The sequence below is a fragment of the Corvus brachyrhynchos genome, unplaced genomic scaffold (assembly GCF_000691975.1).
Source record: "Corvus brachyrhynchos isolate BGI_N302 unplaced genomic scaffold, ASM69197v1 scaffold167, whole genome shotgun sequence".
NCBI classification, from domain to species: domain Eukaryota; kingdom Metazoa; phylum Chordata; class Aves; order Passeriformes; family Corvidae; genus Corvus; species Corvus brachyrhynchos.
In genome coordinates, this window is record NW_008239547.1 from 152,384 (window position 1) to 169,374 (window position 16,991).

General features: G+C 35.2%; 1 protein-coding gene across 1 annotated transcript in view; it reads left to right on the forward strand.

Moving 5' to 3' along the window:
* MALRD1 (MAM and LDL receptor class A domain containing 1) overlaps nt 1-16,991 on the forward strand; it is a 238,264-nt gene that overhangs the window by 127,691 nt on the left and 93,582 nt on the right. The window contains exon 29 of the mRNA XM_017741406.1: nt 14,338-14,518. Within this exon, the coding sequence (XP_017596895.1) occupies nt 14,338-14,518 (181 nt within the window). The remainder of the gene's footprint in view (nt 1-14,337; nt 14,519-16,991) is intronic.

Consider the following 16,991-nt stretch of genomic DNA (forward strand, 5'->3'; position numbering starts at 1 on the left):
TAGCTCGATCCCACATACCAAATGAGTAGAGGCTCTTAATCCAGCTATGATACTATTTTTTCTTTAGCTCCAGTTGTTTAGATGATCTGGAAAGTTTGTGGAGGGCTTTTTTTTTGTTTGTTTTTTAATAAAAAAAATTTATTATAAGTATGGATCTTATGGAATTAAAAAATAAGGAGAATTATTTAATCTTAGCTGTAATGTGAACCAGGAGTAACTGGGTGTGTTCAAAATATGAGCATTTTCTTAGCAGAATTGGGGTCTTGTTTTCTAAAGAGAATGAGCATTCCATAAAAACCCACAACCTACCAAACAAAAAACCCAAGCCTTTGAGACTGTATCTGTCAAAACCTGATGTGGATGCTTTTCAGATATTCATACTAAACGAAAACTACCAGCCCAAATTTTTTGCTTACTATTCAAATTCATACAAGTGGAAAAAAAATCTTATAATGGAAAGCATTCTTATTTGTTGGATAGCAGTCATTGAATAAAAATACAGTGATATATTTTAGCTTTAATTCGAAAACTTATGATACTAAAACCATTAAAAGAAAGGTGAACAAAAAAGTGCAAGTAACCTTACTTTATTTCTTTGCAAAATCATCTGTTTTCTCTAAACTGTGAGATGTCACCACACCTTTCTTATTATAACAATAGGATAAGGTTTGATACCACAAGTTCCATTTTATTATTAATCATTTAAATTATTATTTGGCATCCAATTTTATGGATGTCAATTTCTCTTTCACTGAAATGTAAAAAGAGTGAGCTGTTGTGGAAAGGTCATATGACCTTTAGGAAAATTAGGCTTGTCCAATTGTATAACAACATTTATTTTATATAGTTAACTTCTCAGTTTATTGGAAACTGTTTTCTTGTTTGAAATTACTGTGGACCAGACACTCAATCTATATTTGGCTGAATCAATAAATCAAGGCACAAACGTGAAGCATCTTTCAGCTTTTAAATAGTTTGCTTACACTTGTCTTCTGTACATTTATACCATCTCATTTAGGCATCTGAATAAAGTGCTTCTTCTTTTAAGTGACAGAATGATAAAGCTACTCTGCCATTCATCCAATTAAAATTTTCAGTCTATATTTAGATGTGATTTGGTCTTCCCCTCAGCACCTCACTCTTGCCTTCCACGCTTTCCACTGAATAGCACAGCTCTAGTATATTACTGTTTTCCAGTTTAATTTAGTTTGATCTGCATGGAAGAAAAACTTCTTTAAATAAGAATTTCCAATGTGATCCAGAAGAGGTACTATCTAAATTTTGATACATGAGGCATCTAATTCACTTCATTGATCAGCGAACACTATAAGGCTCTTCCTATTTATGACATGGAAATATCATTAGACGTGAAGGATTCTGCAGTGCACAACATTATTCTGAACATTTTTACAGTGTGATCCGGTTCAGAATTGTGTTCCACGGGAGTTCAGAGGGAGTATGTTACCAAAAAGCTTATTAGCAGTCAAAAATTACGTATATGGGTTTCCATCTCTTTAACATTTTATACACCAGCTCTATTCTTCAGGACTTACTAAAAGAAAGAGAGTTCTGCTTTTTTTCTTTTCCCAGTCTAGCTGTTTTAGGAATATGTGGGCTATGGAAAGAAATTAAGAACTAATGAAAATCTTCCCCGACTCACTAGCTGCACATTAATTAATCTTAGACTTTCCCTTAGTTAAAAGTATAGTCTTTTAAAGTCAGTATCTCTGGAATTTAATTTCTGTAAAAATTGCAGTCCCCTCCTTCCAAGTTGTACCAAGATTTGTTTCTCAGAGAAGTGAGGGGTTTATTCAGGTTAGATCTGAAATCTTTTGGCCGTAATGGTTAAAGAGACCATCTGTCTTGAAAAGACCAATATTAAAGAGTTTGACAAGAGAATTTTCACTGTATGCATTTGAAAACCTGAGTGGTTTTACAAATAATATCCACAGAAGATGTGGTCATATAAGAAAGAAAGGTAGGGATGACCATGTGGCAAGACCAAAGTAGGAACATCATGGTAAATGGTAATAAAATACCCTACAGCATACCATTTAGTTTTCTGACTATGCCAATCTAATTGCTACAGAATTTACACAGAGGATGCCATTGCTGTAGAAAATTCTTAAAAATTATTTTAAAATCTGTCCTTCCATACTGACATGATGAAATTGAATTTCTACTGTAGAAGTGGTGGGGAAGGTACATTCTTCCAAAAATCCCTTGGAGTTTTCTTATTTTTGGTTGTTTTGTCACTTAGTGGCTATATTTTTCTTTGATTTGCCTTTTTTAATGTTGCAATATTTCCTCAGTTCACACTAAAAGGTTTATACTCTTCTGATAATTAGCTCTGTGCTTATTTGCTGCAGGGAATAAATCCATTTAGAAAACGCAGACAGAACTTCTGCACTGTCTGCAAGATCTAGGGGAAAACTGAAGAAGTGGAACCAGAGAATTGAAGTTATCACAGCTCCTGAAACTATAAAACAGAAGTGGATAATGTAATAGTTGCTGCATGGGGGGAAAAAAAATGGAAGGACTTCTGAGGGATTTTAATTGAAAACAAAAAAAAAATTAATGGAAGAGAAAAAAATGCCACTGAATTTCCTGTTCTACCTTGGTTTCATTTGTATGTGTTTGACAGGTTGAAAGGTATTACAAATTCTCTTATACATATTGAAGTGTGGCTGACGTGTTCTCTTGTTTGTTCTTAGATCAGTCATTTGCCTTTCTCTGGAAAATTGTGTCTCTTACCATAGGAAAGACATCTTAGAAGGAGACTTCTGCACTTTCTCCATCAGGGAGTTTTTTCTAAGAAATATGTTAAGGTGACAGGACTTGCTGTTATAATGCAATTTGTCCCAGTCTGGATGGGATTCCAATTACTTAAAGTCACAGATGCCCCCAGAGCAGCCACTGCTGCAGTCACTTTAGCCTCTCTTTGTTGATGGTGGGTTTTAACTCCACATGTCAAAAGGAATCTTAAATATGATTTGTCTCATTGTAAAGCAATCATCTACAAGAGGAAATGTACCTGTAGACTTGTAACTATATATTATACCTTTCAGTAAGCAATATTGGGTGCCATCAGGCATGTCACCGGATAAATATTTGAATTTTGAATATTTCAGTAAATGTTGTCATATACTTATGTAAAGTTTTAATATGTATGCTGGCAATGCAAACACCAAGATCGCGTGAATCTGTCTGCAAATTTTTGTCTTCTATATCTCTGCTGTGCTATGTGTATTTAGTTATTTGTAACTTCATATGTCCTTCAACATACTAGGTGGTGGCCATTGGATAGAGAACTGTTTTATTATAGGAATATCTATCAGTTATAAGAGCCCTCAGTTTGTAGAGAATATATTTCATACCTGCAGATTAAAAAATTAAATCAGATAGCTGGTTCTTTGGCACTCTCAGAAATAAATAGTCGTATCCATTAGATGTTATAGAGACAGGACTTGAGCATTTCTCTTTAGGATGTCTCATTTGTTCAGAATCGATTCAGTGAAGCTTAAAATACTTAATTGAGCTTTGACTATATAAAGAACATACTATTTTTTTCAGCCTCAGCATTTTGAGTCCCCTGAGGCTGTCCAGTTCATCTAATATCCCAGAGGATCTGTTCTGTATTTATACAAGGCCAAAAGCTACAATCCAATTGAAAAGAATATTCCAATAGAATAAAAATAGGCTGTATATTAGATGTCACAAAGAAAGAAATACAGTTATACCCCAGAGAACATCCCACTGCATCAAAGTAGGAACAACACCTGACTGACATTAATCACTCTCATTCATCTGAAAAAGCATACGATGCACTTTGATGATTAGTAGGGAATATTCATGTCAATCCTTGTCCTGCAGAGTTGTCACTTGGAGGAAGTGACAGATTAAATATTTAGTAAAACATTAAAATTTTTAATGTCAGTGTACAAGAATTAAGAATTACCATTGTTGGTGTTGAAAATTATTACTAATCTTTTAATTACATGGTCCTGCCTAAAATAACCTTACTTTTTCTAAGTATGTTTTGTTTACATCAGAGATATGTACTTCTTTTTTTTTATTTTATTTTTGCCTCACCAGAATTCTGGTAAAGATATATTTTCCTAGTTCTATTCAGTATCATACAGAGAACCAGTGTGTTATTCAATGTGAATTGCCAAATTGAAATATTGACTTAAAAAAAAAAATCTCTGGAAGATTCCAGATGTTTTGTTCCGCTGAATTGGTTTTGCCTTGGGGATTTTATTTTTCAAGGCAGCTATAACGACAATTCTTTAATTCTTCATGAGCAGATCTTCACATTTTGAAGAGCTGAGAGGACTTTCACACAGGCTGATGCCATAATTCCCACTTTGTGGAACACTGTAGCACTGCGAATGGAATGCTTCTGGCCTTACCAAGTATCTATCAAAGTGTCAGAGGAGAAAAGTTGTCCTGCTAGCACAGCTTCTGCCTGCCCCCTGTGTCACTCAAATGGTACTTTGATCCATGGCATGTGAAAGAAAAGGTTTTTCTCCATCCTTTTTCTCCAAAAGGCATCCTGGACAAACACTCGTTGGCAGTGCCTGGTCTGATCTGCAGACCTGAGACATGAGTTTTACCCATGTCCCAGTTTCACTGTAGCTGGTTGTACATGCAGATTTTCCAAGACACACAATGGCTGTGCCCTGCCATTGTCCTTCCCAGTGGGTGCTCTGAGGTCAAGATGCATCATGGATGTCACCATTGGTCCTAGAGTTGTTAGGGGTATGCTCCTCCTATTTGGAAAACAAGTTTGTTTTCCTTCTCTCAGTCTATATCCAAACTGATAAAGGAAAACCTTAATGGGGGGAAAAAAAGAAAAGAAGGAGAAGATGAGTTAAAAAGTTAAAGGTGAACAAAAAAAGCTGAAATTTGATAAGTGACTTTTGCATCCCATCTTTCAATATGGTATTCAGAGTATTCCATATAGAAGGAAAAACATGACAAATTTGAGGTTGCAACAACTTTTTATGATCTTGATCCACAAACTGTTCTGTTACACCTGTTACTCGATATGCTCTGCATTTATTTAGGTTGTCAGTAGAAGTAAGGGGTTACTTTCATTTTATAATCCAAGAAATCTAGCATTGCCCAACATTTAGCACACTGTCCTTGTTTGGTGTTATGGAGGGTTGTAACTGTTGTCCATAGTCTTCCTAGAATTTTTTGCAACTGTGATTATTTCTCTTTGAAGCTTTTCTTTTCCAAAATATTACAGTTGCCTCAACTCTGAGATGGGAACAATCCAGAGACCTATAAAATGTGATTAAAAAAAAGGTATAACAAGGTTTGAGACAAAACAACTAAGTTGCTTGAAATGCTAATGGTCTTATCAAGTGGCTTTGATGCTTATTATTACTTAGCAACAGAACTGAAGGAAAAAAGTGTAATCCAAGCAATCAAAATTGTATCCCTTAAGCTACCTAAAACCCAAAATCAAACAAAGGTGGATTATGAGAGGAAATGAAGAAGAAATGTATGCATTTGAGGAGAAAGAAGGGCTGGGAGGGCTGGGAAATGAAGAGAGGATGAAGTAGTACAAAGTACCTAATGAATTATCTTCTACAATGAGGAGCTGTTTTATTTCTGTCTTCTAATCAGTAAGGATAACGTATGAGATGAAGATGTATTTTTTAAGAACCTAAGTACATAAAAGCATATTTGATAGAAATACTATCATAGGAACGTAAAGGGATGCAAATGTCAGAAAAGTTTGCTTGGTTATAAATGAAAGCTGGTTATAATGAAATCTATTAGATTTAATAGTTGTGACAGGATAAACCCAAGGTATAAGAAAGTGAGATACACAGAATAATTCAAAGAAAAACAATAAGTTATTCTTTACTTCCCGTTATGGATTTCCAAAATAAGTGGGTTTAAAGTATAACTTCATCTTTTTTAACCAGCAATTTAATTGTCATTCCTTCCAATGTGTACCCACTTGAAACAAAATCCTGTCTCCAGGTGAATTACCAGTCACGTTTTATCAAAGCATCTTTTAAACTTTTCTCAATTCAGCACTTAGAGTAGTTAAGAAAGAATAGTCTTACTATTTAAGAATTTTACTTCTAGAAACATTGCAAGTGCTGGTACCCATGGCAGGGGGAGGTGTTGATGTCTTTTGATGCTCTTGAGGAATTCACTGAGATTTCAGAATTCCAACAAAATTGGTGCATTTTAAAAAAGGAATTTTATCTGTGGTATACTTTTATTCATCTATTTTTTTCATTAGAATGAATGGGGTTTTTTCTGAAATGCATATTCCTTTTTTATAATGAGGTCAATTTCAGAAATGAAAATTGGGGAAAAGATATTTCAGAGAATGAAAATCATCTAAAACTTTACACAAAGGAGGAAATTAAGGGGGTGACTGGATAGACTTTGTCATAAACCCTTATTATGAAAACCTACTGAGACTAATACAGACTGTAATAAAAGCCTCGAAAACTGAAATATCCCTGTTTCATCTCACTGTTTTCCTTCTTTCTAAAATGCACTGTGGAAATGGAATTGTTTGATTTTTTTAAGTTGGCCTTAAAAGTGAAACCAAATTTTCATGCATGCTGATGTACATATGTTGTATGGTAGTAAATATATATTGCCCGGATCAAATAATTTCTCCAATATGTCATTTGATCAGCTTCAGGTTTCTTTCTGTTTTTTATTGAAGACAGAGACATACTAAATAGCATGCTTGGTTCCCACCATAATATAACACTGACAATTTTGAAATTTTTATTGTATCCTTTTAATGCATTCTTTTCATTGCTGAGAGTCACAAATTTTCATTGAGGACACTGGAATTTGAGTAAGCACATCAGTATCATATTCCTAAGTAAAACTCATCCTGTTGCATGCTTGTCCCTAATTTGTTCCTGCCTTTTGGAACCATTACTCTGCAGATTCTTGCAGTTCAATTGTTTCCTTTTTTGGATGATGTTTCTTCATTTTTGCTACCTCAATTTGCCGAAAAACTCAGAATCCCATAGCGTGCATCCTGCAGCATCCTTCAGTTTAATGATGAAGGATAAATTTTGAGTTTTAAATTTCTTCCTACATTGAAATTTTTTCTATTTGTCTCAGAGCTATTCTAGGAAGACTTAATAGTTTTGGAATTATATGTTTAATGCAGAGCTTCAGTGTTCAGATAATTAGCAGCAATTTACTAAATGCAACAGTATTACTAACCACAAGAATTATTTAATAGGAGCAACAAATTTTCAAAACACTAGCTAAAGGCAGAATAATAAATAACTACTTCTCTGCCCAGATTTTCCTACATTATTAACAACATGTACAAATATTTTGTTTGGTTTGTTTGCATACACTTATCAACCTCACATTTAAAATGCAGAGTATGTGCCTTTCTCTAGAATAAGGTAGCTGATTTATTTTAACTATTAACTATATTTTAACTATAGCTGCTGTTATAAAGCACCACTGAGCTGTTTGTATTGAATTGTTATCAGACTGGTGATTGACAGGTGTGCCAGAGGACACATATGCTTGTTCAGAACTCGCATCTTCATGGCCTTATTGGCTGCTCTCATTTTTCTTCGTGTCACTGTGAAGGAAAAACAGAGAGAGAAAAGAGGAAACAAGGAAACAAAGAAAATAGGGGAGAGGATCGGAAAGAAAATGTTAACTTGAATTTTAAGTCTTGGATGAACAAATCTTGACTTCAGTTCATTTTTAATTCATTTAAATACATTTGATAATTTCATACTCTCTGACCATTTAGCTCATGTAGAGCTTTTTTTGCTTGAATAAAAAGTAAGGTCAAACTCTGTAGGGTTAATTTACTGTTTTAAACTAAAACAATAGTGTTTTAGGAATTTTTAAGAGAAAATTAGTGAGAAATGAAAAAAAAAGAAACTCTCTCGTGTACTTTGAATAAACCTTCAGGTGAAGAAGATAAAATAATCACTTTTTTTTTTTTAAGAGTTTTTGCTATACAGCATCAGTCTTGAGTTTTATTGTATTTTAATGTGCTTTTGTTTCAAGCTACTTATGAGAAAATTAAGCCTAGGAAGTGAGATCTTTAAATTAAGCAAGTATTCTGTGTACTGCAGTGCAGAGGTAACAACAGCCCAAATTGAGGTGTTCAGACCCTTCTCCAAATAGGACTCACTCTCAAGCAATGAAACCGAAATAAGTAGATAGATGATATTAGAATTGTCAGCAAAGATATTAATTGTTCTGTGACTTGGAGAAATACAAATTCATTAAAAGGTCTTTAAATTATGGACAAATAAAGGAAAGCTGTGACTCTTCTTCCTACTGCCTCCTGTTTCTTTGATGTGCACGTGAAGCTCAGTACTGCACTCCACTCCTTGTTGAAAAAAGGAGGAAGCATGGAAGTAATGCACCTCATCATGGAATAATTCAGTTTTAAACTACTTGGTCAGCCATGAAAAGTTATTAATAATGTTTCTACACCAAGGAAAATAAAACTTCATTAAAACCAGATTTATTAATTAACTTCATTTGCACATCATGAAAATACATTTCATTCTAAACCAAGAAGAAATGCCTGAAAAGTAAACTGTCCTCCTGAAATACTCCTGTAAAACAGAGGGATAACAGTGCATCCAAAACTAGAGAAAAGAACAATGACAGTTAAGGTCACATTATGCTCATTCTATACTATTTTTCTGTGCTTTGCATAACATATATCATGTTTAAAAGATTCTGGATCATCAAAGCTTGTCAGGAAGATATGGTTTTCAAAGTAACCTGAATGCAGAGATGTTTTTTCTAATTTTTTAAAAAGAGTATGTAAAAAGAGTTTTACTTCTCTCAAAGGTCTGAAAGGTTCTGCAGTAAGGGAAGTCTTTTGATACAGTGAATCTTGAAAGTATTCTTAAGGTATTAATAACAAACAGTTAATTGTTTTTTGATGAATCATTTGAAAATATGCTGTCTGATTAAAAAGGCCTCATGTATATTTGATTCGAAGAGTCCAGGAATATTTAACAAATGCTTTCATTGCCTCCATCCATTTGGTAAGCTCTGCTTCATTTCCTGTGGCTCTGCTGAAATAAATATCTGATGGGAAGGAACCAGGGAAATATTTTGAACCTAGCTCAGAATATGAATAGGAGAGGTGCAGATCAAGAACAAAATCTGTGTTTCATTTCTGTTTCACTGCAGATGCAACTAGGAAGATTGTCTCACAGAAGAATCTTTATAATTGCATCTGGAATACTTACTGTATTGCTCTGAAAGAAAGTGTATTCACAGGAAGTTTCTTTGCAATATCTTGTAAGGGAAAATCACACACTCCTTGTGAATGCTTTGGTGTCAGTTCCTAATATTGTTCTGACTCTGTTAGAAATGTAGCCTTGAGAATAATGGTTGTCTCTCATGGATAGAAAAATATTAAACTCAGCCACAAAATAAAAGGAATTCTAAGACAGAAAGAAATCCTTCCCCTCCTTTATTCTTACTATCCCCAGGTGAATTAATGAGGATATTGAGCCTTGTAAGTTGTACCTTCCCCCTTGAAGTGCTCGAAAGAGAAGCTATAAACACTTTAGATCATCCTTCAGATGAAGACAAGCATGAGAAAGATTCTGAATTACAATGGAATGAAATCATTAAGAAATAACTCCCCTCAGACCATCAGAAAGCAGATAAAAATTCTCTGAATATGAATACAAATTTTCTGATAAGTCTAGGCATATAGACCTACAGACCTAAACAGGTTGTGGCCTTCTTAGAAGTAATTCTGCCATTTTCAGAGAGTGTTTATTACTCAGCGTGATGTGCCAGTGGAAGACTAGGACCCACTGCCACAAATCAATGTAAAAATATGCCCTTTACTGTCAGGTTTCACTTAATGATGGCTCCTCACCTCAGCCTGACCTTTCACTATCTTCAACCCACAGAGGGCAGTGATGTGTAATTAATAATAACTTTTCAGAGCCTTAAATGAAAACACCATCTGTTTTTAGCAATCTTGGTGTGTATTTTTGGGAAGAACTGACAATTTTTTTTACGTGATCTGTCAATAATATTGAAGTCTCAGAATTTCTCAAGTTGAGTTTAGGGAATTAAAAAGTACAGAATTACAAAATGGGTTGTAAAATTTATGTTCTGGGGAACTTTCCAGATCTTTTTTGTAGTGGTATTTCCCAGTAATAGTCTGCACTAATAAATAGTAGACCATATACTGGGAAGAAATAATTCTAAAGGATAAATACATATGCGAAACTAGGATGTGTTCTATTGTACCCCGTAGTCCAGTCATCCTGTTGGTATGACCAACAATCCTCTTTAACTGTTTCTGCCTGCATAAAGCCTACATGCAGCTAAAACTCCTGAGGGTTAGCAGGAAAATTAGATTTCTGCCCTGACCAACAGCCAGCACAGTCAACCCACAAACATACAGACAGGACTGTCCACCAAACCCACAGATCTGAGCCACCTTTTATCAGCCTGTCAGAGCACAAAGTTCAACTGGGCCTTTTGCCGCCAACCAGCCCAGGCTGACAAGCAATCTACACTAACTATGAGTAGGTGTCAGCAAAAGAATAACCTCTTAAAAGCAGAAAAATAAGGTGATACTGGCCTCCAGCCTCCTCTACGCTAAGCTTATTTCTGCTTGTCATCTATCTCTTTTACATATGTTTCCTTTACATTAGTATATGTATACCAGAGTGAAAAAGATGGAAGGATTTCTGGATGCAATGGGCAGGTCAAAGCACAGAATAATTTTTCCATACCCCCGCAGGCCATATTTTTGTTTTAGAAGCAAACACATTCCAAAGATATGAAAGAAGTGCCAAAGCACAAGACAGATTAGAAGGTTGGAGAATACAGAAAACAAAACAATAATTCATGAAATGGAATTTGCAAAGCTTACAAGCAATGATCCTCTCATGCCAAGCATGTATCCAGAAATGTATAGCTTACAGCCCTGAGCCAAGCCAGCTTCACTCTCTGGGCCTGGGGAGAGGAGGAAAGCCAAGTTTACTGCTTGTCTCTCCCTTTGCCACCTCCTCTTGGATGTCTGATGCAGACAACGTGTAGAGCTTATGACTTTGAAAGGACTTTGCACTCTGGATTGGAACAGCTTTCATACAGTTATGCAGTGGATGGGGATGCTTTTGATTTTCATATGTAGAGCCGTAGCTGAGCAGCTGAAAAATCAGCCTTTCATGCTTTTTGAAGTGCTACTATTGTATAGGAACTCCATCTGTGGAACCCAGGCAAGAATAGAAATGTCTCTTCTGCTTTTTATTTGTGTGCTCACATTCACTAATTTGTGAAGTGCAAGGAGACTGCCATAAAGTTTCCATCTGCAAAAATTCTTCTTAACAAAAAATATTTCTGTGTCTCACTGTATAAAAAATACCCCAGTGCCTATAATTGCATAAAGATTTGATACGTTATGGCTATGATACCATATACAAATTGATTGCTACAACATTTTTATGTGGTTATTTCTAAAGAAATATGTGATCCCTATCACTTGTAACTGTAGCATTCTTTACTCAAAAATCGATGTGATAAACACGTTAGTCTGAACAGAATGTCATGTAATGAAATATAATGTGAAATCAATCAAGATCTGGCTAGCAGCAGACATGAGGCTCGTACTCTGGTTAACTGTGCAACAAATAACACACCCAGATTTTATATAAATGCTTATCTCTGTGTATTTTGAAAAGCTCCACCTATCTCCATACATCCAAACTTAAATACATCTAATTTTATAATAGTTTTGGGGCTTAATGTTCAGATAGATACAAACTTTGAATTTTTCTATCGTGCTCAAATGCATGAATGTAAGGCAAGTCCCTTATCATTTAGCATTGTTATTATCTATTTCATTTTAAGTTTCCTAAATTCACCACTAATACACAGCACTGAGCTACTTTTGTAAAATTAATCAGTGATTTATTATAAATAATATTTGTGAAAATTATTTGTATTCCAAACAGTTCTCAAGTTCAGAGAGAAAAGGGTCCTTATACAACAAATGGATTAAATGTTTAAAAGTGCATCTTTTCTAAGTTTTGGAGTTGTATTCTATGTTGGAGAATACAACAGACCAAGTGTAACTCACAACCATAAATTTTATTTATGTCATGAATAGGTGGAAGATGTTTGCAGACTAAAAAACTACCCTAATAATAAGAAACACTCTCTTGGATGTTATTCAAAAATATCAGAATCAATGGAATAGACATAGCTGAGTTATTGAAATAAGTTGTTGACTACATATTTGATGAACAGGTATAATAGGAGTAAGTTTAAAATTTGCCACTCTGTTTTACCACTTTTGAAATCAGCTTCAATTACTGTATCTACTTTTTTTGAGCACAGTGTTAATAATGAGTCCTCTAAGCTGTGCTTCTACACTGAAGTGTACATAGAAGTTTTACAAAAGGTCTTACTCTCATTCTGATTCCAGTCTACCTTAACTGCATTGACTGTAGGCCCAAAAGGGGTTTCTTCGCTGGGAGGGTAGTCAGTTCCTGGAACAGGCTCCCCAGGGAAGTGGTCACAGCACAAAGCATGCCTGAATTCAAGGAGCATCTGGATGATGCTCTTGATCATGGTTTAGTTTTAAGTACTTCTGCAAGAAGCAAGGAGTTGGATTTGAAAATCATCACAGGTCCCTTTGAACTTGAGACAATCTATGGTGCTATGACTCTTTTAAAAGAATGGACCCCTGATGTGACGGCACATAGAGTCAGGAGTCTCACTGGGAGAAATACTTTTAGAAAATCATAACCAGTAGTCATCAACTCTGGAATTAGTGGTGCAAAGCACCACTAAGGTCCTGTTACATTATTTTCACTGTAGTGGACTATGCCATTGGCTTTAAACAAATGAGACATAACTGAAGAAGCAATGCCTAAACTTGTGTCTGTAGGTCCTTGTGTCTGTAGGTGCTTGTGTGCTCAAACATCATGACTTATAAAGGGCTGCTATCACCACTGGTCTAACATCACTAGTTATGTGCAGAAATAGAGTTATCCAGCTGGATACCTACAACTTTACATGAAGTTAGGGAAATTCATCCCTGTTTTTCTTTCCTGTTTAGCATTTTAAAGTAAAGTTGTCATTGTTTTCAAAACTTCCTTTACTGTTCATTATGATTTTCCAGAATACCCTTGCCAAGCCACACAAGTGTCTCTATGCTTTGTTAGGTCTGAGGACCTCCTTCTAAAAGATATCAACAATGCTATGAGTTCCCTGATTCACAAACAACAAATGTAATATTTGTGTGCATGCTTGTCTGCCCTTTCTTATTCAGAATACCATATCTACAGCACCAAGATTCATTTTCCCATCATAAATATGCATAAGACAACCTTATTAACATAAATCTGATCTAACAGGTTCACCACGGATAAAGAAATGTAATTAATTTTCTTCCCTGCCTATTTTACTGCTGTCTCTATTTTTCTTAGATTTTGCTTGTTCATGTACTACAGTCTTAGAACCTTTGTTATGCATTATATTTAGCTGTTTGATGCATCTCACAGTGTTTTTCTTAAAGCCTAGCTAGAGTACTAATGGCTTTTGCTAAGAAAAGAGTAGAAAAAAAAATCCTATTTACAGTTTGGATGGTTAGTCAGACACTCATAAAGAAAAATAGATTTAGACATATACAAAACTTTTGCAAATATTTCCTTGTGATGTCATTGTATAGATGTGTCATTCCTTCACAGCAAGGAAAATTGATGCACCTGCATTCTAACACTACTATGATAAAATGAAACATGTTCTTTGCTGATGACTTGCCAGATAGGTAGTATGATAGGAGGTCTAAAGAAAAGCTTTAAAATATATCAGTGTACTTGAAAGTCAGAGTACTCTTATTTACCTTCAAATAAGCTATACTAAATCTATGCTTATCGCATATTGGTTAGTTTTTTCCCCCTTTATCACCATTGTCACAACTTTTTAAAGATAGATAGATACAATTTAAAATGGTAGAGTAGCCTTGCATCTAGTAGTATATTCTAAAAACAAAGAACAGTTTTGTATAAAGATAAATACAACTCTAACAAAATGGGTGGTTTTGCATTTCAATCACACACAAGGTAATTTCTCTACTGAGACTCTACTATTGATGGTTGTTATTTGCACAGTGCTCCTCTAATTTCACTACCTTTCCTATTATCCTAGCAAAGCACCTGTTTGCCAGTTCTTGACACAACTGCATGGGTGTCTTCCAGATTTCTCTCCATTTTGTTTGGGTTTGTTTTTTTCCCCCAAAGCTTGTGTTTGATAATCCATATTTACATGTATCTTACTATATATTGTTTATTCAAATTTCAGACTGATGATGGGATTGTGAAAATATGGAGTGAATCAGGAAATCATGGTGACAAGTGGAACAATGTCAAGTTACACTTGGGGAAGCTAAGGAATTTTGAAATAATCTTTGAAGGCATTCGTACCAGAGACCTGGGAGGAGGAGCAGCGATAGATGACATAGAGTTCAACAACTGCTCCACAAGTAAGTTCATGAGGGAGGTTTCTAGAAGGATGCTACATGAGATGTAGGAAGTTCTTGTTTGTTTTTAAATACATCATCATTTTACTGTTTTCATCATAATTTCACTGCTCATAAAATCAGTTATGAATAAATTGTTTTCACTCCTATAACTTTAATACTCTTTTCTGCACATGCAGTCATGCAGTGTTCTCACACTAAGTTATGGCAGATAAATCCAAGAAATTACTAAGGTTTTGTTTCCTTTATTTATTTTGTTTTGAGTAAGAACTTTCCTTCTTTAATACACTGGTAAGTTATTGAGTCTTTGATGTTGTATATAACCATTTCATACAAACTGTGTCACATTATATAATATGAAACCTTTGGCCTCTGTGTTTTCTTATAAAGACTCTTGCCATAAAAATAAGTGGAGGCTACAGATGAACCTTTATCAATATTCTTTTTCCGAGTTCAGTTGAAGTGTTAAGGCCAGCAAAATAAAATTTTGACTCCTTCACAGAATACTCTATTTAATTCATATCTCTATGAACATAGGCTAAAATGGGAACGAATTTTGCCTTTATTAAAAACAACAAATGCAACAACAAAAACAAAGCCAAACAAAACAAACCACCAAACAAACAGTAACAAAAAAACTCCCCAAACCCAAGATAAATACTGAGTAGATAAATCATGGCTTCTCTCAGGAAAGTGTGTGGTCTTTCTATCTTGTAGGAAACAGTGTGACAGAATATAAGTGATTTTTTTGATTGAGGTGATCATATCTGATGGCACATATCAACACTGAATTAGTTTTGTGGAAGTTGTTTGAGCAAGCTCTACTCTCCTGCCATAGACTGGATGCCCATTATCAATGCAAGTATGAAAAATGAACTTCTGAAGAACATCTCTTGATTTAGTTTCATCTAAAAAATGAAGAGTTTGATTCAGAAATTGTTATATAATTCAAAGAATGGAAACTGGATACAATCTGGGACCTTCTTCAGAACTGCACTTTAATAAAACTCTAAGGCAGCTGTACTCTTTAAAAGCTCTACCAAGCTCATAAGCATTAGTGATCCCCTTATCTTTTTTCGAAGGGTTTCATTATCCCCATTGTTGTGCATGCAATTGTTCTCCAAAAAACAAGGGTAGATAGGTAAGGATGCCCTGGTAAGAGATGGTAGGTCAATATCTCCCTATCATCTTGAATAAAAAAGTGGATGCTGGTCTCTCTTTTAATGTGTTGTCAGTTGTGTTCACATGTATTAGTTCATACCAGTGGGGTCTAGTTAAACCACATTTTTTGGATTATGTTCTGTTTTGGGGCTACAACAAATTAGACACTTCATTTCAGTCAGATTCATGAAGATATTCAGCAAATAAAAATAGTAGAGTTTTTTTTTTTTTGAGGAAGAAGTAATATCTCTGTTAAGTTCATAAAGATGGTATCAACTGATACAGTGGGGATACTGTAACATGATGTACCAAACAAGGAGTCCCATGGAAAAGAAATATCTATGGACCGATTCTTGCTAGATGTTTCAGAGATGTTTATTTCTCCAGCCCCATGGCCGGGGCTCTGCCGAGGAACTGAGGCAATCATGGGACCTGAGGGTCCCTGCCCGCACAGGGAACACAAAACAACCAATGGGGAACGAGGCTGAGCAGGGGCAGGGAAACCCTGTGTCTCCCTCCCAGGGCCCCTCTCCCAGGGCTACATGGCAGGGGGAGGAGACCCCGACAACCCACATATCTTAATACAGTGTAAAAATATTTCTTCTTACTCTTAAGTCCACATATTGCATTATAATCTGAAAAATGTAATCATATAAGCATAACTGGAAATATCCCAGAGTTGTCATTGCAAGGAAAGAAATTGTTTCAATAGGGATTTGGAAAGCTGTCATATGAAGGATCCTCAATCTCTTAAAATGTTAAGATTGCTGAAATTTACATTGGTTTTAGTCTATGACCCTACAAATCTGAATGTTAACAGTGTTTTATAACCAGTCTTGCATTAAAATACTTTTGCAGTGAAACAGTTCAGAAAGTAACTTGGTTTATTATTTTATAGCAAGTATTTGTTTTACAGCGCTGCTTCAGCAAGAAGCTCTGTTGGGAAAGCAGTTGCACCAAGTGCTCCAACTACTTTCAAGTACAGTTTTGGCATGGTCATATTCCTGTGTATTTTGCAGATAATTATGTTTTATGAAGATGTATGATTCAGAGGAGGCTTTTTTCATAGAAGTTTGAAATGTACAATTGAAGCTCAATATGCACACAAACTTTTTAAAGATTGGTTTAGGAAAGTTGGAGACCCAAGATGGTAATCCTTTGTAGAGCTGTCACTTGCATGGTCATTGCTTTTGCACTCTAATAGTGTCTTTGTACACTCAGGAATCATTTCCTTACAGCATCTCTGGTAGTGTATGCTAGGTACAGCAGGGTTATCACTAAAGTTTAGGTGTATGTATCCTATGGGAGTGTGTTT